This window comes from Bombus terrestris, chromosome 4 (assembly GCF_910591885.1).
Source record: "Bombus terrestris chromosome 4, iyBomTerr1.2, whole genome shotgun sequence".
NCBI classification, from domain to species: domain Eukaryota; kingdom Metazoa; phylum Arthropoda; class Insecta; order Hymenoptera; family Apidae; genus Bombus; species Bombus terrestris.
Window position 1 is genome coordinate 2,742,672 of NC_063272.1, and position 21,959 is coordinate 2,764,630.

The 21,959-nt window shown below is 36.7% G+C and overlaps 2 protein-coding genes across 4 annotated transcripts in view; one reads left to right on the plus strand and one right to left on the minus strand.

The window, feature by feature from the left end:
* LOC125384917 overlaps positions 1-11,673 on the plus strand; it is a 28,367-nt gene extending 16,694 nt beyond the window's left edge. Inside the window, exons 2-4 of one of the 3 annotated variants that reach the window (XR_007223773.1) lie at positions 7,594-7,692; positions 7,895-8,506; positions 9,788-10,079. Coding sequence is in view for 2 of the 3 variants with exons in the window: in XM_048405087.1 (XP_048261044.1) it covers positions 8,446-8,506; positions 9,788-9,954; positions 10,865-11,134 (498 nt within the window). In the remaining variant the exon portion in view is untranslated. Of the gene's footprint in view, positions 1-7,593; positions 7,693-7,794; positions 8,507-9,787; positions 10,080-10,864 lie in introns of those variants that run through there. The other 2 variants (XM_048405087.1, XM_048405088.1) reach the window with 2 other exon arrangements.
* LOC125384914 overlaps positions 1-21,959 on the minus strand; it is a 208,049-nt gene that overhangs the window by 163,116 nt on the left and 22,974 nt on the right. The gene's annotated exons all lie outside the window — the stretch shown is intronic.

Here is a 21,959-nt window from a genome sequence, read left to right on the forward strand (position 1 = left end):
TCTCATCGAAGATCACGTTATTCTGTGATTGTTTCGTACTCGCTACGTTTTATGTACGTATACGTAATGAGAATTAAAATTTATCGAAGGAGGAGCTGCGGTCTGCGAATAATTTTTTAACAAAAGCGAAAAAAAGAATCGTGTTAAATCTAACTAAGTATCTCTGTCTGTTGTTAGAAATATTACGTTAAAATTGTGTACGAGACGAATAAATCGTAGAGAAATAGGGAATCGAAGAGGCAATTATGGCATAGAAATTAACAGGAAAAAATAATCTTATCTGTTAATTTTTATAGGATAGTTTGCTTTTTAATTTTTATCTATAGGCATAAGAGTAACCATTAGAAATACTTATAGAAATTTAATGGAATTTTCTGTTAAAATTACATCTACCTCGATTGAAGGAAATTTTAATTAATTTCATTCTTAAAACTCAACGAATCAAAGTAAATGCTTAACATTCGTCATACATTAATTGAATTCGCTAAAATTGATGTAGCAAATACATTTCACCAGGATGAAAATGTTTTAACGTTTGCATCGATATAATAGCGTTTGTACTGGTGTATTTATCGATGATATGTTTACTTGAAATACGTGAAAACAAAGTATAGCTACAACAGCCTGTTTAAAAACAGAATGTAAATTATTGAACGTACTTTCGTACTGTGACGATAAAACGATAAAATACAACATCTTTTTGCATGGAAGCTTTGATATTGATATTAAATATGCAAACAGGATATACAGCGTGATGAAGGCTATTCATTTAGTTTGCTTATTACTTTATAGAATGTTATAAACGTTAACTTCATATAGTTTAAGAAAATTATCACGGAATACACGGAATCACGTTGCACATGGAACATTTGCGGTGACATTTCAAAGGCTGATTAACAGAATGTTGTTATTGTGCCGTAGAGAAATACGATTAGTGCGCGGAATTTACTCGAAACTATAGTAGAAAAATGGTAATACGGCGTTTATTTAATTAGAATTTCATTTTACGTTTTAATCATTCTTAAGCAACCTTCCTCTTCTATATTTGTAAAAGAGGAAACGAACACCTCGCTTTTTTTCTTCTGGTAACTTCAATCTTGTAATTTTGCTAATAACTTAACGTTATAATAACTAAGATTAATATATTGTATAATAAAAATCCGTAATTCTTTCGAAGATTGACGTTATGTAAGGGTAAAGCTGTAAGTAAACGTTGGTTTATAGATATGAACGTTAACGGTATAGCAAACGTTTATTAAAGTAATAACGCAAATAATAAATGAAACATTTCCTTAAAAATGAAAGCATGTTGTTCGAATGCAGTTGATTGTTACGTTTGACAGCCTATAAAATTTTTCTGAGAGTCGTGTTAAATAATGAACGTAAAAAATATTACTTTTTGCATGATTTATCATTAAACATGTTTGTTTAATAGAGCGAGTAAAACAGTCCCGGAAGGATTTGAGTTCTCATCGACCCTTTTTTCCCAGAAATTACGCTCTTGGTGCAACAATTTCAACAATTTTCAGCGGTTGCCAAAATTATTTTAATACAACTTTCAGCTGAAAAATTGTAAGAAATTGTTAGAATTTAATATTAGGAAAAAACGTAATATCGATGTTAAAAGAATTTATAAAGCGACACAGAAAGGACTTATTAATTTCTCGAAAGCAATTGAAAAGAAAAGCATGTTTCTGTTTTTGGGAAGCTTTTAAAGTCAGGTGTTCCATATTAAGTGCAATTAACTTGCAAATATTTATATTTGCGCAGTTCCTTCATTTTGAAATATTCGCAAAATTTGCTGCATATTTCGTGTTCGTTCCATCTTCCGAAATGAAAATAAAAATTTTTTATTCTATGTCTGAATATATTTCATTATATTCCATCTTTCTCATGATTGAAAGTTTCTTCTTCTTTTTAATAATTATATCGTAGCAAATACACAAAGATATTCATATTCATACACAAAGATATAGATATTCATACACACAAATCATAAGATATTCATACACAAACATATTCAAGATATATATAGATAAGATTTATTTCATCCTCTACGTTTCCTAAACGTTTCATGGACTTTTGCATTTTTAAAATTCCCACAAATGCACGAACATCCGCGATCTAATAATCTAACGATGAGTCCGCTATTTCGGAAGATATTTCTATATTTTGGGTAAATCGTTGCTTTGTAATATTTGACATAAGAGATGCTCGTTAACGAACGCGTAATGTCAGATATCCACGTTTACCGCGACTCTTTCAGGAGAAGAACTTTGCAGCTAGGAGAGTTTTAAGGAACTTTTAATTTAGAAGAATTTTAAAGAACGACCGTAACATGTATATTCCGACGCAAATGTCGTTCCTGATAGGAGAATCACACAGTCGAGTTCAGCAATCGAATCGATGTTCAACAGATGCGAGGGCAGAAGCAGACGAAGAATAAAGAGAGAATAAACACGCACTCGTTAAATCAGCGCAACGAGTAAAGTAGATCTAGCCATTATTCCGTTCTGAAAAGGAAGACGAATGGAAGAGGAAAGGAAGGTTCAAAAGAGCATCGTTCGCTTTGATTATTGACACACGCTCACGCTAATAACGGTCATTGAAAGGCGAACGGAGAATGAGAATTATTGAAACTTGGAAATATCGAAAGCTTGAAGCTTCGCTAATTAAGAAAAGTCAACTGTCATAAACGTCGATGAGGATCCTATCGACGGAAAGTTAGGAAATTTAATCTTTTCCCTTTACGTTTGACTCGAACGCGAACAGTTCGATCTGTTTCTCGTTTGAGGAACGACCTAACGAGTATACAGAGTCTTTCGCGTACATTACTCGTCAGAAGTTTCGAGTCATTGCGCGTTTCATCAAATTTTGCAGAATTTAAAGAATCGAAGACTTCGCTTTGATAAATTTTTAATTAAAGAAACGTATAGTCGAGTGCAGGCGATTATTGCTGATAACTGTAACATTTATTTTAGTAACGAAATTGACAGGAGATTTGGCATAGATAATACAGGAAAAGTATTTTAAGTTTTCCATATACGAGGGAGAAAAAGTTTAATTATTTATATCGTAAAGTGGCGTCAGGGAAAACCGGTGTCTTATTTCATGAATCTGAGTCTTCTATCGAGTAAACGTTCCTCTCTAATAAAATCTATAACGCGTTAGAACGATACAACAATTTTAGTTATTCCGTAGAGTATCACGACAACAGTCTTAGACCATTTGCATGATGATCAGGATCGCATGGTCAAGCAGAGAAGTAAGTGTCACTGTGTAAAAGAAAAATAGTATCGGTGCATGACGTAGGGATGATGTACGGTGGTAAAGCGAAAGCTGAAGGACATTCGAATAAAAAGAAATAATAAAAAGAAAATAGTTATCGGTTATACAATGTGAACAAAATTACGTACGTGTTTAGAGCAACGACGTTGCCTACTACAGTTGTACGGTAACGAGCCTTTAGAATTTAAAGCCTGGATATTACTCTCGTCGATTGTATGCTCGTCGATGGACATTTTTCTAATAGTTTACAGTAAAAATATTCCTACGTTCAATAGATTGAATTTCAAGTTGAAAAATAATATTAGAAAAGACTGAAAACTTCACGATTCCTAGGATTACGTGTAACATTGCGTCTGCGGAGCCAGAAAATTGATCCACGGCTTGGTCTCAAAGGAAAGTTATTTATAAGTCAAAGAGTATCGTATTGCATCGTTCTTTCTTTATTCGAAGCACTCGGGAACGTTCGCTGTAAACATTTCCATTGTATCGCGATCAACGAAGAATGATTCGTTTCGTAACTATAATCTTTTCTTTTCTTTTCATCCATAATGGACAAGACGAAACAAAGCGAAAGGAAAGTTGTACGTTCTCAGTTACTCCTATACGGAACAAAGATCAGAAGTTATAAGTTATAGTGATAAGGGGCGACTTAATTGAAAATTACCAAGACACTTGACATCACGCGTTGCTCGAGAGCGAAGTTACGCGGATGTTTATACCGTCTGGGAGTCCCAGAGCAGCAGTTAAGGGTTAATATCGAGAGCGCAGCGATGGTAAACGTTATAATAATACAAAGTTCCGATATTCTCTAACTCTAACCATTCTACAAATTTCATCTTTAAACGGTATCGTGATTTGGTCCTGGTTTAACCAATTGGCTGTTTTCCACGAGTATACTCGTCACGAAGAGATGGCAGTATTTTACGTTACGACGAGCCCCGTCAGTACTAAATTGAAAAATAAAAATAAAAGTCGTTTCGTAACAACTTAATTCTATATTATAACAGCCACCCGTACTCCGTGTTCGACGAGTATACTCGCCATCGCTTACTGTTCGCGACACACTTTTAGGTACACGCTTTTCAAAGAGGTCGCAACGGCTAACTGCTAAACTTTTTTATTCTGACATTGAAATTTAACAAGAATAAATCAATATCAGCGGCAATTTCAGTTCTATCCTTGGCACGTAAATACAATATAATTTACCTTTAACGAAAATGAACGCAATTATTCGTAATTATTCGCGATACTATTTACTTATATATTTTCCTATGTTGTCTTACGTATCTGTTATTTGTAATAAATGAGATCGAACGAGAAATATTAGAGGATCAGCAGCAGGGTTAATTTATCAGTGTAAAAATATGCGCAAACTTCCACGATCCAGTTATAACACGCGATATAATTCGCTATTTGCTTAGCTCGCTTCGCCAACTGCCAGCCTCGCTATCTTTGTCCATGAGGATCTATTAAGATTATCATTTTAATTACACGTTGGTCGATCGCGCGCGAAACTCGCGCCAGTTACAGCGTTAACTTCCTTTGTAGTATTCATGGTGAAATCGCCAATTCATTTCCACCGTCTAACGAGAAAGACGAAACGGACGTATTCTCGGCGAATGCTTCCCTTTCGCGTCTCTCCCGTTCTTCGAATCGCTCTGCTTCAACGCAGTAGAACCAGCCAGCTCTCTCGTTCGACAGCTGACAAATTGCCTGCGTAACTTGTTTGCCGCGACCGCGAGAACTATGTTTTAAGTCGAATGATCGTCAGATGTTACGAACAATTGGAAATTATCTTCATTTCCCATATCGCTGGCCGATGCTCACGATCTGTTCAGTTTGGAAAACATGGAATAGCTCGCTGGACGATTAGTTTGAATTTTACGGAATCGCGTTTGAGGTGGAATATGCCGAGATCGTAGAATCGTTGACGTTCGACTGCTCCCACGAATACTCTGGTGTCTGTACGTTTTATCAGTCGAACCTAACATTTCTCAGTGACGGATAAGTTTCTTTTTAAAAAATCTACACATTCTTTTCTCTGTTCGATAGAATAGAATTCCGATAAATAAGAATTTGGTATGAAACTAACAACGTTCCAGTCGTACAGAAAGAAAATACAATTTAATTAAAAACGTGGGAGGTGGTGTAAGTATCGGCGATAGAATTCATCAAGAGTACGTGACGTTGGAAAAACTATAGGAAAAGCTACAGATGTTAGAAAATGGAAACGTGATATTGAGAATTATGTAAAGCACGTGGATTGCTCGAATGATGGGGTAACTGTGGGGAAACCTTAAATACACTGATGTAATGGGATGGTTTCGTTGTGATAAAGACGATAATAACGACGATTTTGTACAAATGGAAACAGCCAGCTAAAACGATAATGGAGAGGCACTTTCCCATGCCGAAGCACCCATGCCACTCGAAAAAGGGGCTTCGATCGTATAAAATTCACCGCGCGAAAGCTACCAGGTACAGAGAAAATGTAATTTTACGCAGTTATTTCTACCGAAAGAATCATTTGACGTGGTGCTTAAAAAGATATGGAATGTATAAATATTCAAAAAATCAATTTTATAAAATTAAATCTATCGATCCATTAATAGGATTAAAAGAAAGGAATACATCCGAAATGTACACAAAATTGAAGGAAAGGAAGATTTGTATAAAAATTATAATAATACGATGCAGCAATTTCACGATACCATTTAATTAAAGTGGGTGTATATTTTTCTGAGAGCATCCTTTGTATATCAGAAATATATTACGAAATAGAAATATGTTATTACTGGTTTTCCGATGAGAATCCGAAGTGTATCAAAAATTTAATCGGCGTAGATATTTATCGACGCAACAGTTGCAATTTCACAGATACAAATATCTTGCGAGTTCTCTCATCGTCGTAATTTGTATCTCCTTTATATACATCGTCTGTCTCAATATTATTTCTAATATTCTAATTAGACTGTAGATTTTGATGCAAATTCATATTTTTGAGGATATGATTGAAAAGAAAAAAAAAGAGAAGTAAAGAGTATTTTGTATATTTTATATTTTCTTTCGTATCACGTGCATTTTGTACAATTTTATTGAAATTGGATTACAAGAGCCAAGCAAATCGAACATCAAACGGACTACGCGTCGTGTGTTACTTTATAGGAAAATCACGACAATGTCTGTAACATTCGTAGTATTTTACGATCCTATCTACGATAGCAATTAAAAGTTCATCAAACAGATGATTACATCACGTACAAGCCATTTGAAAGTCAAATTGTTCCATTTTCCGAAAATTTATTCTTTCTAACTCTTTAAGAGTATTACATCGTGGCTTATTAACATACTAAATAATAATTGACTGTTCGAATAGTTTGATGATTTTTGGAAAGTACGTGTCCCTGATAAATATAACTTCTATGCACACTTCCAAATCCGTTTGAAATTTCACCGATACGATCAAGTTAAGCGTGTCTCGCTACAGTGCTGCAATGATCATTTCGAAATGCTTCGTATATCATATACGCAAAAAGTTTCCAGCAACGTTGAAACAGCTTCGCGAGCCACGTGTAATTTATTTATAAAAGATTTTTGCAACTGTCGAGACATCTTTGTATCTGTTAATAATCGTTGAGATATCATTGCAATCAAGTAATTGCACTGTATCATACGCGATAACGAAGTTACTCGATTATTCGAATGGTATGTACTGGGATTAGTTTCGATGGATGTTTGAATGATGACGGAATATTTGGCCAGCATAAGCACTGATCCCTTCCATATCGATCGCGTTTATCGATATTTGATAAAGAGGTCGTTTGCAAATTACATTTACCGTCTACTGTTGCTCACGAAATTATTCCAACTCTGATACGTGCTTCTTTATAAATATATCGCGTGTGTACGTGTATGTTACATATTATATTACATATCGCATATTACATATTATATTGCATTTTAAGTAACAAGATATTTAGTGCGAGTGTATATTTTGCAGAAATTCCAAACGTGATTAAACAGTCAATTATCCATCACATCGATGCATCTCAATGTTCAATGGGACGGTATTTAGCGTCTATAACATGTTGAAGATCTTTATGGTGTATCTCGTGGAGGAAATTAATTTCACGAAATTAATTAAACAGTCAATTATCTGTTGTACCGATACATCTTGATATTCAATGGAATAATTTTTGATATTTATTGTACGCTCGAAATACCTATCTATATTATGTACTATTTCCCCCCCCCCCCCAAATATTCACCACAACTATTTTCTCTCTTTTACATTTGCACTTTCAGGATGATTTCAAATTCTACCAATGTGATCGGGATAGTCGTGTTTCGTTACAAAACGAACAAAATCCCGAAGTCTCGTGTAACGGGCTATAGGAGGCGTTGGTGCGTTCTTTAAAACAGAATAACTTTTCAAAAATTGAGTCAAACAATTTGTTTCTTTCCTTTTTTCTTTTTTTTTTTTTTTTACGAGTTAGACTCATTGGAAAGATTAACAATAGGTTACGTGTAAAGAAATGTTGAAAGAAGTACAATTAGTCGGAATAGCGAAGAAGGAAGTAAAGGTAGCTTTTTACAACTTTTCTAGCTGGACCTGTAACGAAGATTTAAATAACGCATTTCGAAGATTTCCTCTAACTCGTCGAGCAAAATTCAAATGGTTCGGTCCACAGTTGCAGACGAGTTATTTCGTTCGAATGAACGTACGAAACGAAAGATATTTTTACGGCGAGTGTCGGACTATTTTAGCTTTCGAGGCATTGTAAGTTGAATTTTAGTTGCGGTGTCGACAAATCATTGATTCAGTGACAGTGAATTTTCTTTTTTCTGGGTGTGATGCGAATGCGCAGAAACTTTGAAACGTTCCCGCTGAACGAACAGGACCTTCCGGCTGCCATGGATATTGATTTTCCATGGGCTTCAAGGTTTCTGGAGCAGCTGTACCCATCCAGCGCAGACTCTGGCTATTCTCAATATGGCTGTCTATTGTACCCAAATCCGCTCGTTTTGCGTTGCAACGCGCTCGCCGCCATACACCAGCATGCGATCAATGCGCCAAGGACATCAGCCGATCGCAATTTAAACAGCCGAATTTATTTTCGAATGTGACGCGCTAGACGTTATCAACATGGCCGATACATGTACCCTGTCACGTACTTCCTGATCGTCGCGTCTATCACCATGGTCGTAAGCATCAATGGTAAGCCTCGCATTTCACTCGCTTTGTCGGGCTGCTTAAATCTTCGCCTCTTTAATTCGACGCGTTTCTCACACGTTTCGCCACGAATCAAATTACATTTTTCTGAAATTAAAAATTTGCCGATACGCGTTGTCCATCTTCGGTATTTACGAGAGAAGAAAGCGATTCTTGCGCCTTATTCGTCACGCCGATTTTCACGTCGATACGATCGGAATACCAAAGTTGATCGACTCGACAATGTATTGACCAGTTAGCCGTTGCGACTAATGCGACTAAAATGCGTTAGAAAGGACAGAACAACTACTTTGTTCACGCTGTATTATAGTTTTTTCATAATAATTATTTATATCTCTTCATTTGTTCGTTTTACCTGGTCCTGGCTTCCAAATGGTCGAAACGTCTTCAAATTTACGAATATATTTTAGTTTTCGCTGAAATTGCAGTTTAAACAGCAAAAACTGCTTTTTACGCGTGACGAGTATACTCGTCAAGAGTAGGTAACTGGTTAAGACGGAAGATAATTTGCCAGGATAGACAATGGCGGTATTTCGTCTTTGAGAATTTTTAATTTGAGGAATTTTTCTTTCAACAAAGAGCGTTTCTGTAATGGAAAATGGAAGTTTCTGTTTCTTCCCATTTTTCTCTTTCTTTCTCGAGGTTCCTTTCAGTTACATGACCCTATTTGTTTTACGAGCAAGTTGCGTTTTAGGAGCGTGTTTCGTTGAGGGAGTTTTCACTAGATGTCTGAAGGAACGATGTTTCGTCTATTTATAGCGAAGATCTTCCTCTACATATAAACTGCATATAGAGGAAAGTGCACCTGTTGAAGCCATCACTCGTAGGTGTTAGCCACTTGTGTTACGAATCGTGTAAACAACGATCATCGTACACGGTGCATTTAATTCACTTTTCTTCCGTGATAAGCTTCCTAGCAATCTTGTCAACGAACGCGACGAAATTTCATCTTACGCATATCGCCGATGTGTCTGTAAATGTCAAGACTAATATCTATTTATTTTTACAAAAATGTACAAAAATCTGACGTTAATGAAAGCACGACACATTTGTTTGAAAAATGAAAGAAAGGAAGAAGTAGAAGGAAGTAATTTCTAAGAAATAAAAGAGAGAAAGATGCGAAGCTACTTATAAAGTAGACAACGATTTGCCCAACGTCTTACGTCCGATTCCTACGTCGATTTTAATAATCTTTAGAAATCTAGGATAAATCACGATTTCTATTAATTAATACGTATTTGTCGGTTGATTGAGTCCGATGATCAGGCCAACTGTTAACTACGGAACATCGAACTCACGCAGCGTCGGAACGAGCAAACGATTTATGGTGTCATCAGTGTGATACAATGGAAGATGGAGAGAGATGCGCCAATCTGACCGGAAACTTCACCACTTTCGGGCACAAGTGCACTGGTGATAAAAGGACCTGTATGGTAATGACAAATGATAACAGCGATTCGAACGCTTGTTGATTATACACAGGTCACGCACGTGTTTCAGCAGATGTTTGATATTTTGCTTTGATCGCGTGCTTTTAAAGCAAACAGAATATAGCAAACAGCTAGCTAAAAGCGATATTAGTTATCGTCAACACGAGAGCGAGAGAAGGCTGTTCAAGATAGAGACACAGTTTCATTTCGTTCATAACGCGATCCGTGTTTGGAAATGTTCAATATAGTCGATCAATTCAGTTTCATAATAATTACGTACTTTATTGAAATTGAATCCGCTTTATAGGAACATATGTACATGGTGTACACATTTGAGGGTATATGCAAATGCAATTTTTTATTTGTTCTTCTTATTTATTGGTAATCAACAATGATATTGGATATGATATAATTGTACAGTTTGCACATACACGGCAAAAATATTACGAAATCCGTAATCGATATTAGCCGACCGAATTAACAATGAACGAACCGTATTCTCTGGAAATGATGCGAGATATTCTGGAAAATTGATATTCCCTCGACTAAAAATATGTTACGTTCACACTCACTCGTGTTCGTTACAAGTTCCAATGTGAAATGTCATACAGAGTGAAACAAGGAATAGTTGCAAATATTAATTTAATTTTAGTATCAAGAATCATTCTACGTACATGTAGAATTCTTTCTCATCTTTTCTTTTCAGTCTTCTTTTTTCTCTTTTCTCTCGATACTATCAAGTTCGTGGTTTAATGCCGCCCAAAATGAGCTCGTACTCGGACAAAATTAAAAGAAATACTATATTTTAGCGTACGAGTGTCTCTTGCGATCCGCTAGGACATGTCATATAACGAACATCGTGAAAGTTTAAAATCTGCAAGTATTCCTTACACGTTTGCTTCTTTCTCTTCAGGTAAAGCGATTTTCTTACACTACCAGCACCGAAGATTCAACGTCTAGTCCACAAACTTGGTCGGTGGAGAGAAAGTGTACTAACAAATGCGACTCCGGATATATAGTGGTCGGTGAACGAACAAAACTCTCCGCTTGCACCACTTGCTGCGAGAAATCGTTTTGCAATATCGGTACCGGTGCTGCGAACGATCTGACGATAAGAGGGATCGATCTGTTTCTAGCTTTAGTATTACAAATTACATTAACAATTATCATGTATCCGTCCTGACATTGCAGACGAAGTAACACACGATCGTGAATCATTTTAGTCGCCGATGAGAATAATTGGTTCCATTAACGCGTTTATACGTACATTGTAACATACACTGTAATATTACACAACAACACGATACATAAGATTTGTCGCATTACCAATGAAAATGCTGTTTTCATTTTATAAATGTGTACATGGAGTTTCATTCCTTATGTGTTTCATAATAATATTACGATGAATATTGATTAATAAGTCAATAAAATTACGACGATATCGATAATACGAAGCTCAGAAATAAGAAAATAATAATGATGTTCTCGTTCTAATGATGTCGATAAATCAAAGAACAATTGATAATATAAAAAGGGGATGTTCTTAAGAATACAATGCTCATAATTATAATAATTACAAATACAATCAAATCTACGAGAATGAGATTTAAAACACTGCTAAGTTATTACTCGATCGTTCAACGAACCAATGTAATTTAAATTGTAAATTTTAGAAAAATTGTTATAGCAATACACTACCAATAAATTGTATAAAGTAACAAACCTTCCTAAAAAAAAAACTCATTAAAACTCTATAAATAATATAATAATAAATACTTTTTATCGATTTCCATTTTTCCATTATCCTCTACTTAATTCCCAAGGATGTCAATGAGAAACATATTAGTGTAGTATCGTAAAAGGGATAGGATTAAGATAATTTAGGTTTGTAAAATTTTCCTAATACTATTTATTAAGATAAATAAAAATAACAAAGATTAATTGGACAGAGAACGATAAATGTTCAACTTGAACTAAAACACAAAAGTCTTATTCCGTTCAAATCACTCTCGCAACTCTATAACTAACAACTCGATCTCTCTACAACGCTAGCAACTCTACAACTCTCGTCTTCGGCATCTGCACTCGCACGCTCTCGCTTCTCAACTCATACTGCACACCTCTTGCATTCGTTCTCGCTGGCGTCTCAACCAACTCTACCCTTAGCGTCTCTTTGTCTTTTCTCGTCCCATCGAACACATGTCCCGAAACCCCGTGGCCAGGGTCACGCAGGCTCTTTCCACAAAACTTTCCACTTGAAAAGACCGACGACACATTGATGTACTCGACGGCGCAACGGCTCTCGCCACTTTGTATACGGTTCGGCCGCTGTCTTGGGCCTTTTGCCCACGATACTACAATATCATTATTCGTTCGTTTCACTATTAATTTGGTGACGTTTTAACGACCAGGTATACCGGTTTCATGTTCTGTGCGAAACAATCAGATTGTGACGCGTATACGTGTGGGAAATGTTTAAAGATTCGAAAGATAAAAGAAGCGAGTAATAGAATTTAAGGATGCATAGAATTCACAGAATATGCAACGATATATAGGACATTCAAAGTATAATCTTCGTTAGGATATTTAAAAAGTACGACAAATATCTGTCCGGGTTTTAACACTTTAGTGTGACCGTAAAAATATAAATATTCGTATATCCACAATGTAAATATAAAAATTTCAAATAATATTTCTAAGTGATGTGGAATAATCGACGAGGAAGTAACAGTCGAAGACTGTTTGATGTACCCTTCTTGCGTGTCAGTATTGTTTCATAAAAATGAATTTAAAGGAAACTATTTGGAAATTGAGGTGGAAGATACCCTAAACTACGATAAAAAATACACATGTACACACTATTTATACATACGTACTGAGAGTGTTCCAAGGATGAAATGTTAAACAGCGTTGAATATTAAAACTATTTTAAACATTAGAGGAAAATTAAGCCAGCTTACTGCTATTACTATTAGGACCGAGTATTAAGAACCAGATGTTACTAATCAGATGAATAATGAATGAACGAACAACGCAACGACAAGAACAAATTCTTTTTTTCGAATAAAGTCATCACACACACGCGCGCTTGTACGTTCACCTGAAGTATATAATAATTTATTATATTAATTAATAAGCCTATATACTCTACAATGATATAATTAGTTAATCGTTGAGCGTGGTATCGCAGGAAATGCGTGGACGAAACGTGCAAGTGCATGTTTGTGCTCGAACGAGAAACTAAGTTTATCGAATAATTGAAAATATTCCGCGAACCTATTCCATAGAATTAAATAAAACGTGGCTTTAAACGTTATAAAATTCCTTCTTCTTTTCGTCTATTCGATTTAAACCCGACTTTTTCGCGCCTTCTTCTCGAACGACAGTAAATTAGAGTTGGAAATATTTAACGTCTCAAATAAATAAATAAATAAAAACTAATCGAAATTCTGGATTGCGTGATTGTGGGAATAATTTTCCCAAGTATTGAAAATTCAGGCAACATAAAGAGCTTAATACGTAAAGATCGAAAGAATGATCGAAAAGTAAAATAGAATTACCTGTCTGTATTATTTATTCTCGAAACTAATGAACTAAATAGAAAGCGAATGAAGGTGAATTTCCTTTTGAAATTTTATCTCGCATGGACAAATTACTCTATACTTTGTAGTACGTATACAGGAAATTCAATTTTCATTTAAATGCAGTGCACGTAACCTCTGGTCTATCGAAAGGAGAAACCTACCTGAAGAGTTCATTTCTGCCATGTGATATTTAGACTCATTCTTCTTTCATACATTTTTTCTATATTTCCATTTTAACCTCGTTTCTCCTTTCTCCGCTACCGATAATTTCGCGTTTCTGTCTCCTCCAATGTTCCATCTGTCCACGATCTGTGCAGTGTACGGGTGTCTCGTAGAATTTGAATTTCAATGCGTCGACAATGAGTTACCTACCTGCGGCTTGGAAATTATTTTTCATCGTCCTATTCGAGAGAGTTTACGCAATAGGTAAATTTCGTTTGTTTCGATAAGTCGGTTAAATTAGAAGCGATGCATAATAAAATACGGGTAAAATGTTTCGGGCGAGAAAGACTCCGTGGAACAGCGATTAACCTTTCGCGATTGCATGTAGATTCGATGACGAACTCGAAGATTCTTTATATCGAATAACCTTTGAAGCCACCATCTATGTTTATTTGTTAAGATTCAGATTCAAGTGATCGACCATTTCTGATTTCAAAGAGATGGCTTGGCTTTCTTATTTAGAAGTTTTACATTCGATCTTATGTACGAAGGGAACGTGAATCTTTATATTACTGCAGGGAAAGCTTGAAAGTTGGGGAAAAGGTAATTTCGTATTCTACATTCACCTTTGTTCAATTCATTTTTATGTAAATCATTCCGCGACACAGATAATCGCAATAGAAAAGGACTGAAACTTCGATAAAAACGTCCCAACAATCCGATAAAAATTGTCTATGCAAAGATATTTAATGTTTTCCACGCCTTTCCTCGATCAAATGTTTGTTATCTAATTTTCTATTCATGCATTTATTCTTCAGACTCGACGAAAAGCCAAATATCACCACTCGACACTAACTAGTGTCGGACGACGGCAGCGCAGTGGTTAACGTCCCAGTTGACCGTAATCCTCCGAGCAGGTCGGACCTCTCGGCCCTAAGGGATAAACAGGCGTAGGCCCTAACAGCGAGCGCGGCAAGCTATACAATGCACAGTAGACAGTGAGAGAGCAAAAAAAAAAAAAAAAAGAAAAACAAAAAGAGTGCTAAACAGTGAAAAAATAGTGATAACATCAACCTCTCTACAAACAATTTAAAAATAGAAGAAGAAAGGAATGAAATCGAAACCAAGGAGGCGGAATCTGCCATAAGCTCGTCAAAAAAAGGAATCAAAAGAAAAATAGAAAAACAACAAATAATTAAAGATAGCAGCATAAGAACTGCTACACAAAAGACGCGGAAACTCAATCCGCCCCCAAACCTGGTAACCAGGAACAAAATAAACACAAAACAAGAAAATTTAAAAGGAGAAGAAAGCGACTCACAAGAAGAGCACGACGATAAAAACGAAAATATGAAACGAAGAAGAAGCCCACAACCTCAACCAATGACTATCACGTTAAAAAACACTCCTGCTCGGACAGCCGAGGAGGACGGACGTGTCTAGACGGTCGTCCTCTCCAGGTATAAGTGAATAGTGAAAAAGTGCTCCAAAGTAATAGTGCCGCAAAGTGATAGTGAGGAGGAAATAAAATAACAATGCAGATACCAACTATAAACATAGCAACAAAAGGAGAAACATATTATATAAAAACCAAACAAACTAACATGGAGACAGAAGAAACTAAAGAGCATCGGGGACAGGAAGATAGCAATTCAGAACATGAAAGATACTACCAGGATGAAAGCTGGAAGCCAGTGAAGGCTAGCAAAAAACGTAAAACAACCACAGACACAAGTGCCATAGGAAACCCAGTCACAGAAAAGCAGCGATGGCTGCAAGAATTACCACTAAGTAACTCCTTCAACTCACTAACTGAAGAAATAGACGCTGACCCCGTAAGTAAAACCACTATCCAAACAAACCATATTACAAAACCACCACCAATCTTTGTCGAGGCCCAAATAATAGACCCGCTCATTGATCTACTAAATAATCTAGAAGAGAAAAACAATTACACAATAAAGCAAACAAAATTGGATCAAGTAAAAATTCAAACAAACACACCAGAATCATTTAGGAAAGTTATAAAAGCATTAAAAGAAAAAAATGCTATCTATCACACGTACCAGCTTAAAACTGATAAGAGCTATAAAATTGTCATAAGAGGATTGCATCCTAAAACCAACGTACATAAACTAAGCGATGAGTTAGCTAAAATTGGACATCAAACAAGAACAATAAACAATATAACAAGATTCGACACAAAGCAACCACTACCACTATTCTTAATAGAACTTGAACCCAGAATCAATAACAAGGAAATATATGATATCAAACAAATACTAAACACAATAGTAACAGTCGAACCACCACGACACAAAAAAGATATACCTCAATGCATGCGGTGTCAACAATACGGACACACTAAAAATTATTGCAACAGAAGCCCAGCTTGCGTCAAGTCCGCAAAAAATCACTTAACTGTACACTGCCCATATTCTGGAAAAATAGAAAAAGTTAAATGCTTGAACTGTAACGGAAACCACCCAGCCAACTATAAAGGATGTGAAGTAAGAAAACAACTACAACGAAAACTGTTCCCGCCCCTACGAAGCAGGACAAGCACTAACACACAAGCCCATCAGGACAGCACAAAACCTGAAATAATACCAAATACAGAGCAAGCAATAAACACCAAACCTATCAGCACCAACACCATTGGTGGTCTAAGCTATGCTCAAGTAACCAGCCAACCAACACATACACACAACCAATACCACAGCAATAGTAACAACGACACTGCAGAAATCAAAGAACTGCTCAAACAATCCATAAAGAACACCGAAATGCTAACCAGAATGATAAGCGAACAAAACGCAGTACTCAAACAGCAAACCCAACAAATCATAGTCATGCTACAACTAATTACAAACGTGCTAAGCAAAAAATAAAAACGGACACTCTAAAAATAGCAGCCTGGAACTCAAACGGCCTACAACAATGGGCCCTCGAAATTAAAACATTCATATACAATAATAATATAGACATACTTGTCTCAGAAACACACTTCACTATAAAAAGCTACTTGAAAATACCATACTACACCATATATGATACCAAACACCCCTCAGGAAGAGCTCACGGAGGGACAGCAGTGATAGTCAGAAACGATATCAAACATTATCTACACAGCCAAGTTAATAAAGAATATTTACAAGCAACCACTGTTGCAGTTCAAACTAGCAGCAACTACTTCCAGTTGTCAGCAGTATATGTGCCTCCGCGACACAAAATAACAACACAAATGTGGGAAGAATACTTCCAGGACCTAGGGGACAAGTACATCGCAGCGGGAGACTACAACTCAAAGCACACGCTTTGGGGGTCAAGAAACATTACACCTCGAGGCAGAACACTGGAAAAATACATTAGAAATAATAACCTCAATATATTATCCACAGGAACACCGACACATTGGCCGACTGACCTGAACAAAAAACCAGATCTTCTGGACTTTGCAGTTACAAGGGGACTAAACACAAATAAACTAAAAATAACACCCAACCTCGAGCTCAGCTCCGATCATACACCCATAATAATTGAATACAGAAACAAACCAATTCACTATAGCAAACCAGAAACACTATGCAATAAAACCACCAATTGGCAAACTTTCAAAGAAATAATAGAAAGCAAAATAAACTGCAACATCCCGTTAAAAACTCCTGAACACATAGAACAGGCAGTAGCAACATTGACAGCAACTATTCAGGAAGCAGCAAGGACAACCACTACTCCCGAACCAACCAGCAGACAAACAATAACAATCCCGCAAGAAATACTCGACAAAATCAAAGAAAAAAGAAAAGCAAAAGCAAAATGGCAAAAATACAGAACCCGAGAAAACAAAAAACACTTAAACAAACTTGCAAAGGAAATAAAAAACAAAATAAAGGAGCACAACGATAACGAATTCGCAAAGTTCATAGGGACACTCTCCACACACGAGAACACCAACTATTCACTATGGAAAGCCACGAAAAAAATAAGGAAGCCAATAATACCCGTCCCGGCAATCAGAAAAGCAGATAACACATGGGCAAGAAGCAACGAAGAACAAGCTGAAGAATTCTCCAACCACCTCTACAACACATTCACACCACACATTACCAACAACAGCAACCTCAAAAGTCATACGGAGGAGGATCCACAAACCACTGCTACCACAGCCGACAAGGAATACACCATACCTAAAACATTGGCACAAGAAATTAGAAACATAATTGATAAAACAAAAAACAACAAAGCGCCAGGAATCGACCTAATTAATGGTAAAATCTTAAAAAACCTTCCGCCAAAAGCAATAAGACTAATAACAGTAATATTCAACGCAATTCTAAGAACTCAATACTACCCCAAACCATGGAAATTAGCACAGATCAAAATGTTACATAAACCAGGCAAAGACCCGCACCAAACTGCATCTTACAGACCAATATCACTGCTTCCAGTATTTTCCAAAATACTGGAAAAGATAATATACGACCGCATAAAACCAATAATAGAGACAAAAAAACTAATACCGGATCACCAATTTGGTTTCAGAAACAAACACTCCACGATAGAGCAAATGCACAGGCTTATAAACGAAATAATAGTAGCACTAGAAAACAAGGAATACTGCACAGCCCTCTTCATAGACATAGAGAAAGCATTCGATAAAATTAACCATGAAAGTCTACTACAAACAATTAGGAAACAATTCCCGGAGCAAATACACCACTTAATAAAATCCTACCTAAGCTGCAGAACCTTTGTAATAAAAATCAAGGACACACATTCTCAAGTTAAAGACATCAAGGCCGGGGTACCACAAGGAAGCGTCCTAGGCTCAATACTATACACATTATACACGGCGAACATACCAACAACTACCAACAGCACAGTATTGACATTCGCGGACGACACAGCTATACTAGTCAGGCATACTAACCCAGAAACGGCAGTCAAAATACTACAAGAACACATCGTAAAAATAGAAAATTGGCTACAAGAAAAACAAATAAAAGCAAACCCCAATAAATGCAACCATATTACATTCACGCTACGGAAAAGGATACCGCCAAACATCCTATTGAACGGCACGGATATAACGCAAACAAAGCATGTCAAATACCTACGACTCCACTTAGATCAAAAACTCACCTGGAAACTACACATCAAATCAATAGTAGAAAAAATACAGAAAACAAGGAGACAAATGCATTGGCTAACAAGCCAAAAATCCAAACTAAGCACAGAAAATAAATTAAAAATATATAAAACGATCATAAAACCAATCTGGACGTACGGAATACCGTTATGGGGGACGGCAGCAATGAGCCATATAAACAAAATAGAGGTAATACAGGCTAAAATCCTCAGGACAATAGTAAACGGACCTTGGTATGTCAGAAACGAAGATATACGAAGGGACCTGGGAATGCCAACGGTCAAGGAAGAAATCAACAGATACTCCGAGAAATACAAATTAAGAATAGCAACACACATAAACCGGCTAGCTGCGGAAACATACAAAATCACAAATATGGACAGAAGACTAAAAAGGAAGCACCCAGCAGACCTTATAAAGGACATAACCTAAGAAACACGAGGATGGTACCCCGCTGGGGGTAGCCACCAACATGCTAATTTAACCGTTAAAAAATTCCACCAAATGTCCAAATTGGACAAATTGTGAATTTTAATAAATAAATAAAAAAAAAAAAAAAAAAAAAACGTTAAAAAACAGATTCGATGCCCTCCAAGCCCAAGACCCCTGCACACCGCAACCGCATGAAAACATTATCGATAACATTAAAAAAAAAACGACGTATTAAGGGAAAAGGCAACCAGACAGCCCACTCCCCCGGTCACGTCACCAATAACCACAAGCAAAAGCTATACCGCCCGGACAAGCACCCCCCCCCCCGCCGCCCCGTCGAAAAAAACAACACCACAACCCTCATCATGACTGAAAAACCAAACGCACAAGGGCCTGCCACCCAGCCACCCCGCTGAAGACCAGGCAGACCCCCCCACATCAGCAAAAGGGGCCAGGCCACCCCCCATCAACATAACGTTACAAGACCCGAAATACACAATAGCACTCATGGAAAAGTCCCTCAAAATCAAGAACTTCCATATCAAAAGAATCCACTCAGGTAAGCACGTACTTTATCTGCAAAACCTAAATGACCACGCGAACGCAAAAAAGATACTGACCGCAGCCAACACGGCCTATTTCACATATACCCCAAAATCTCAAAAACCCCACACATACCTACTAAAAGGACTAGGAAACAGCTACACAGAAGCGGAAATTCTAGAAGACCTAAAAGCCCTGAAAATAGAAGAAGTTAACTTCACCAAAGTGACGCGATTCACAACAAGAAAATCAAGGGAGAACAACACATTGCTCCCAATCTATATAATCCAAGTCTCTCCCGATAGCAATATTGGGAACCTACTAAAAATAAACAGACTTAACTATCTGAAAATAGCCTGGGAAAAAATTAAAAAAAACGATATCACGCAGTGCTACAAATGCCAGCGAATAGGCCACACAGCACAAAACTGTAACCTAAACTATCGCTGTGTAAAATGCACTGAACTGCACGGGCCAGGCGAGTGCAAAATAAAAAAAGAAGCAGCAGTAAGCAAAGAAAAAATCTACTGCGTAAACTGTAAAAACTACGGACATCCTGCATCATACAAAGGATGTCCAAAACTCGTCGAATTACGGAAAAAGATTAATGAAAAAATCACCAAAGCAAAAACAACAAAAATCGAAAGAATCGCCAAAATAAGCCGTAAGTACGTCCCCGAGCTAAAGTTCGCGGACATAGTAAAACAAAGAACAAGTATAAACGAGACAAGTCCGCAAGTAACAAACATAGCGGCACAAGTCAAACAAAACCCTAACCCAACAATAGACTCACCCCAAATAAGCATAATAAATGTCATTGAAGACTTCAAAAAAAGCATCCTAAAAGCTCTAAGCGACCAACAAACACAACTAAACGAAATCAAAAAAGCACTAAATACGCATGAAGAAAGAATCGATTCCATCTTCAACATCATCGAAAATATAAACGAAGATTAGTCAAAACACACCCGCCCACCAATCATAGCAGAAAATAAACCAGATAAAAGTTAAACATCTGAAAATCATATCAATAAACGCCAACTCACTAATCTCAAACCAAAAAAGATACAGCTTGCTAACACTAATTAAGAAAGAAACCCCCGACATAGTACTTAACTCAGAAACCAAACTGAACTATAGACATAAGGTGCAATACAAAAACTACTCTATAATAAGACACGACAGACCAAACGCTACCCAAGGAGGAGGAACGGCAATCCTCATAAAAAACCCCCTGAAGTTCAAAACAATACGAAACGACAAAATAACAAACTTCAAAATCCTAGAGACGACGATCATAAAAATAAAAATAAACAATAAGGAAAACTTATTTATCTCCGCAGCCTACGCAGCCTACGGAAACCAGAAACAATTTAACGACGAATTCGACAATCTCTTCCAACTTTTACAGCTCGACAAACAGGAAAACTACTACATAATAGCCGGTGACCTTAACGCCAAACATACCAGCTGGAAAAACGAAATAAACAACACGAGAGGAAACTCCGTCAGAACCTGGCTAGACAATAAAAGCATTTTCTACAAAACAAACCTCTATGGCTCCGAGCTACCCTCTTACCCAAAAGGACGCTCCTACCTAGACATATGCCTAGCAGACGCCCGAATAAAATTCCAAAACTTACGACCAAATAACACTCTCAAAACCATAGACTACGACAGCGACCATAACGCCATAGTATTTCAGATAAGCAAAAACACATCCGACTACCTAACACTCGAAACGCAGACCGAAACACCCAGGTACAACTATAAAAAGACAGACTGGAAAAAGTTCCAAAACCTGCTCGAACAGAACTGCGACCTAAAAATCTACAACAATGTCAACCTAACAGACAGACAAATCGACTCGTTCATAGACGAAATAGAAAAACATATACAAATCGCCCTACAAGAATCCGTACCGACATTTAAAAAAAAAAGACTCCTACGAGCCATATATAAACTATAAAATAAAAAAACTACAACGAGATAAAAGCTACATACTATCGAAATTAAACAACCTAAGACACAACTACTCTTACGATAAAAGAGAAGACATAGAATTCCTAAAGTACCTGCTACACGAAATAAAATCACAACTAAAACAAGAATTCGCAAACTCTATAAATCAATAC